General features: G+C 46.7%; 1 protein-coding gene and 3 non-coding genes across 5 annotated transcripts; all 4 read left to right on the top strand.

Annotated features, from left to right (window-relative positions):
- The first annotated feature begins 600 nt into the window (after positions 1 to 600).
- LOC123132200 (polyubiquitin) lies at positions 601 to 3,457 on the top strand. 2 transcript variants are annotated; one of them, XM_044551975.1, is made up of 3 exons: positions 601 to 675; positions 1,488 to 2,800; positions 2,892 to 3,457. In XM_044551975.1, the coding sequence occupies exons 2-3, from the start codon at positions 1,493 to 1,495 to the stop codon at positions 2,994 to 2,996; spliced, it is 1,413 nt and encodes a 470-aa protein (XP_044407910.1). In that variant the 5' UTR covers positions 601 to 675; positions 1,488 to 1,492; the 3' UTR covers positions 2,997 to 3,457. The 2 variants fall into 2 exon arrangements, with proteins under 2 accessions (XP_044407910.1, XP_044407909.1); XM_044551974.1 differs by having other exon boundaries at positions 1,488 to 3,457.
- Positions 3,458 to 3,644: 187 nt separating this feature from the next.
- LOC123132844 (small nucleolar RNA snoR31/Z110/Z27) lies at positions 3,645 to 3,740 on the top strand. The gene has a single exon (XR_006465072.1). It is a non-coding gene; the product is annotated as a small nucleolar RNA snoR31/Z110/Z27 (small nucleolar RNA).
- A 210-nt stretch (positions 3,741 to 3,950) lies between these two features.
- On the top strand, positions 3,951 to 4,066 carry LOC123132707 (small nucleolar RNA SNORD14). Its single transcript, XR_006464989.1, has one exon. It is a non-coding gene; the product is annotated as a small nucleolar RNA SNORD14 (small nucleolar RNA).
- Positions 4,067 to 4,145: 79 nt separating this feature from the next.
- On the top strand, positions 4,146 to 4,262 carry LOC123132706 (small nucleolar RNA SNORD14). The gene has a single exon (XR_006464988.1). It is a non-coding gene; the product is annotated as a small nucleolar RNA SNORD14 (small nucleolar RNA).
- The last annotated feature ends 915 nt before the right edge of the window (positions 4,263 to 5,177 follow it).

The raw sequence follows: 5,177 nt of genomic DNA, 5'->3' as shown, positions 1-5,177 counted from the left end.
AAGACAAAAGCAAACGAGGTGAAGCTCACGCTAATAGCGAAGGAAGTGGAGATCATGACGGTCAAACTTGAGCAAATGTGTCCCCAAGAAAAAAGATTTGGTTCGAGAAGAGGGGAAAGAAGATGCTCGAGCTATATGGACGAACAATGGCCGAGAGCGCAATCATTTTGTATACTGACATGTGTGCCATCATGAACTACGGCCAAGATGCATGAATTATGGCCAATTTTGACTTGACAGGTTCATTTTATTTTTCTAGCTGTGTTGGTCTGATGCCAATTTCAACGCGCACAGACGTGGATTTATTATTAATTTATTCGTTTGGATCGGCTGGAGGCGCGTCATCCGTTCGCGTCCGTCTAAATCTGACCATCGGCCACTCCATTTCAACCGAATTTTATTTCGAGAAGTTTATTTATTTATTTCGAGAAGTGAACGGCCACAATTACGCCACGTCAACGTAGCAACACCGACGCGGAAGGAAGGAGCGTCACGGCACGGGATTCCTTCTCCACCCCGGCCGGTCACCAGCGGCCATAAATACCCACCCATCTCCCAGCCCGCAATCCAATCCGCACCACCGCTCCGACGAACGGAACCAACAAATCCCCCAGCCGATCTCGTCTCCGGTCGACTCCAGCTCCCCCTCCTCCGGTCCTCCCCCACCGCCCCAAGGTACGGCGATTCCCTTCCCCTCTCCCCGTACCGTCCGGATCCACGTTTCCGTGGTAGTTGGAGGATTATTGCCGTCGAATTTTGCCCGGTTATGCTCCGATCTGGGGTTGCGGGAACGAAGCTTGTTGTCCCGATCAATCGCTCATGTTAGATAGCTGAAGCTTCAAGCGAATTCGTAGGAATTATGCGTGTATATGAAATCGTAGGGGTTATGCCTGTAGATGTCGTGTTCTCCCAAATCTGTTCGTCTTCGGAGCCAATTCATGATGCCGTCTGATCTCATATGCATGTTTTCTCTCTACTAGGACGTCCGTTCCTGCTTGATAGATTCGCTTAAGTCTTCATGATCGAATCCAGTAGTAGCTTTGTGTGCCAGATCCGTCGCTCGTGATCATGTTCTTGTCGTACCAGGATCGTCCTTAAACTCCTTATAGGCCTAGGACTAGGATTGTTGATTGTTTTCCCTCTCAAAGCCAGGTTTATCTTCTTAGAAGATGATAATATCCGACAGCTATATGGAGCCCTAGATAAAAGATATCTGTGGATTTTCTGTGGTACATGTTCTGTCAGTTCCTCTTTAATCAATATAAGGAAAATATACTGCTGCCCATTGTTTATTCTCTATGGCGTGATGTGTAAAAGCTTACAAAATGCATTAGTATTTATGATGTTAGTTTGCTTGCCTCATATGCATGTTTTCTCTACTAGTTCTGTCTTCCTCCCTGATATCTTCTTAAACTCTCTATGATTGAATCCAATAGTAATTTTGTGTGTCTTGTTTTTTCTCTGATGAGCATACTGCTTTTTTGCAGAAAATATGCTGCTGCTGCTGTTTATTCTCTATGACTTGATGTATAGAAGCATTAGTATTTATAATGTGGGTTTGCTTGGTCTGCTTCTAGAGGCTCATTATCCTGTTTGGTATTATTCTCTGCAGATGCAGATCTTTGTGAAGACATTGACAGGCAAGACCATCACCCTTGAGGTGGAGTCGTCTGACACCATTGACAACGTCAAGGCAAAAATCCAGGACAAGGAGGGCATCCCCCCGGACCAGCAGCGCCTCATCTTCGCTGGCAAGCAGCTGGAGGACGGCAGGACCCTTGCTGACTACAACATCCAGAAGGAGTCCACCCTCCACCTTGTCCTCCGCCTTCGGGGAGGCATGCAGATCTTTGTCAAGACCCTCACTGGCAAGACAATTACACTTGAGGTGGAGTCGTCTGACACCATCGACAATGTCAAGGCGAAGATCCAGGACAAGGAGGGCATCCCCCCGGACCAGCAGCGCCTCATCTTTGCTGGCAAGCAGCTTGAGGACGGCAGGACCCTTGCTGACTACAACATCCAGAAGGAGTCCACCCTCCACCTTGTCCTCCGCCTTCGGGGAGGCATGCAGATCTTTGTCAAGACCCTCACTGGCAAGACCATCACCCTTGAGGTGGAGTCCTCGGACACCATCGACAACGTCAAGGCGAAGATCCAGGACAAGGAGGGCATCCCCCCGGACCAGCAGCGCCTCATCTTTGCTGGCAAGCAGCTCGAGGACGGCAGGACCCTTGCTGACTACAACATCCAGAAGGAGTCCACCCTCCACCTTGTCCTCCGTCTTCGGGGAGGCATGCAGATCTTTGTGAAGACCCTCACTGGCAAGACCATCACCCTTGAGGTGGAGTCCTTGGACACCATCGACAACGTCAAGGCGAAGATCCAGGACAAGGAGGGCATCCCCCCTGACCAGCAGCGCCTCATCTTTGCTGGCAAGCAGCTGGAGGATGGCCGTACCCTTGCTGATTACAACATCCAGAAGGAGTCCACCCTTCACCTTGTCCTGCGTTTACGAGGTGGCATGCAGATCTTTGTGAAGACCCTTACTGGCAAGACCATCACTCTGGAGGTTGAGAGCTCGGACACCATCGACAACGTCAAGGCCAAGATCCAGGACAAGGAGGGCATCCCCCCGGACCAGCAGCGCCTCATCTTTGCTGGCAAGCAGCTGGAGGATGGCCGTACCCTTGCTGATTACAACATCCAGAAGGAGTCCACCCTTCACCTTGTCCTGCGTCTCCGAGGTGGTATGCAGATCTTTGTGAAGACCCTTACCGGCAAGACCATCACTCTGGAGGTTGAGAGCTCAGACACCATTGACAATGTCAAGGCCAAGATCCAGGACAAGGAGGGCATCCCCCCTGACCAGCAGCGCCTCATCTTTGCAGGAAAGCAGCTGGAGGATGGCCGCACTCTTGCTGAGTACAACATCCAGAAGGAGTCCACTCTTCACCTTGTCCTGCGTCTTCGTGGTGGTATGCAGATCTTTGTGAAGACCCTTACTGGCAAGACTATCACTCTGGAGGTTGAGAGCTCAGACACCATCGACAACGTCAAGGCCAAGATCCAGGACAAGGAGGGCATTCCCCCGGACCAGCAGCGTCTCATCTTCGCTGGCAAGCAGCTGGAGGATGGCCGCACCCTTGCCGACTACAACATCCAGAAGGAATCCACTCTCCACCTGGTGCTCCGCCTCCGCGGTGGTCAGTAATTGCCGTGGGTGCTCTGGTGGGTGCCCCTGTCTTCCATGTGAAGTGTTAGTCTCATTTGTGTCAAGTCCTACTATCATGTCTGGTTTCATGGACCATCGAGTCCCCGTGAGATGTGTGTTGGTTTCGTTTAAACAGTTGCTGGAATAGCAGTACGGTCAAGTATGAATAAGTGGACTTTGAACTAATCTGCCTATGTGTATTTTACTGTTTTTTTTAATATCTTCCGGTTAAATTGGTTGCCACTTCTAGTTTTTATTTGGCAATCTACTTTTGCGGCCTTTTGTGATCTGAACTGTAGCTTAATTCCATTCGACTCCAGTTTATTTATTACTATTTGGTTCTAATATGTTTTGTAGGTTCTTTGTTTTGCTTTTGAGGAGTTTGTTGCAATGAAAACATATTGTTTCTTCTTTAATTTGGTTTGTGTTCACTATCATGTGATGAAACCTTGAAACAATCTTAGGACACCTTCTGACACAGTGCTGTTATACTGTGAATGAGAAGTCTTTATTTTCTGATGATGCTAAATGCTGCTCATTGCATATTGTTGGCCCCCCTTTATTTTGTCAGATTTTGAAGTTTAGCTGCAAGTGTTCTTGGTTTGACTTGTGTCATTGTGTGCTTGTCTTGGTTGGGATCCCCTCATTTCAGTGCTTTCATACAGTGTGCATGATTTTATGTCGGTCCTTATTTTCTGACTTCATTCTTATTGTGATTTGCTGCTGGGAGAAGTATTGACAATGCTGCTAAATTTAAGGCTTGTTTCTCAAAACATTCGCAGTTGCAAGAGCTTTTGCCTTGCCAGGCTTGAGAGCTGATGCTGATAATTCCTTCCTTGGATGTCTGAGCCTTGTTATTTTCCTGGTCAACATTGTGTTTCAAAATGAGCTTCAGCACTGTAAACATAGTATGTTCAATATGCCCCTGCATCGCAAATGATGATAAAATCAAGGCTTGTTTCTCAGAACATTCGCAGTTGCCGCGTAAGAGCTTTTGCCCAGCCAGGCTTGAGAGCTAATGCTGTTTGATCCTTGGATGTCTGATGCAATGCTGGGTATATATATTTGCTGTAGTTCCATTTGGTGTTAATTCAGTGGGTGGTAATGTATGCCCAAGGCTTGTTTCTCAAAACATTTGCAGTTGCCGTCTAAGAGCCAAGCTTTAGCTAATGTTGTTAGATCCTTCCTTGGATGTCTAGGGCATGTATGAGTCTCATCTTCTGTCTCCTTTTGTTTTCTTCTTTTGGTTCTATCTTCCTAATCCTTGATATCGTGTATATATTGGCTTGACAGTGATAAAAAACACTAACAAAACATACTTCCTCCGTGAAGAAATATAAGAGCGTTTATAGATCACTAAAGTATAGTGATCTAAACGAGGGAGTAGCATCTTTCGGGACTGATTGCTCTTTGTGCCATGCTGTCAAATCTTCAATTTTGACATCCACCCTCCAGATTTCCTTCAAAATTTTTTTTGCATTCTTTTGTTTAGATTACCTATATGTTGAAAATTTAGAGACATGGATGTTTTGTGTATTTGTTCATGTTTGTCCAGTGATGAAAAGCATGTTAATAATACCATCTTTTGGGATATGCGTCCACACTACCATTCTGCATTTTCTGAAGCCAAATTGAACAACTTCCTGAATTATTTCATTGCTCTGTCTACCTAGTTCTGTCTCAAAGGAATCACTTGGATTCCACTTAAACCTGGTGCACGAATCCGTGTCAGCAAGAACCGAAACAAAGCCTAGGGCTTGGGTTTAGGGTTTTTTGGCGAGACTCAAATCATGTGACTCGCCCCTTGATGACTCACTCACCTTCTCCGTGGCTCAAATCTCCAAAAGATGGGAAACTTGAGTTGCTTTGTCTACTGTAGGTTCTAATTTTCCGTGGTAGGAATGCTCCCATGAAATCGTTCTGAAGCTGAAATGCTATATTTGCTTTGTTGATCCTGCTGCGT

The sequence above is a fragment of the Triticum aestivum genome, chromosome 6A (assembly GCF_018294505.1).
Source record: "Triticum aestivum cultivar Chinese Spring chromosome 6A, IWGSC CS RefSeq v2.1, whole genome shotgun sequence".
NCBI classification, from domain to species: Eukaryota; Viridiplantae; Streptophyta; class Magnoliopsida; order Poales; family Poaceae; genus Triticum; species Triticum aestivum.
The sequence above is the reverse complement of the archived record's forward strand: the minus strand, read 5'-3'. Positions and strand labels throughout refer to the sequence as shown.

Coding starts and splice junctions, on each gene's coding strand:
- LOC123132200 (XM_044551974.1), top strand. CDS start 1,493: ATGCTGCTGCTGCTGTTTATTCTCTATGACTTGATGTATAGAAGCATT.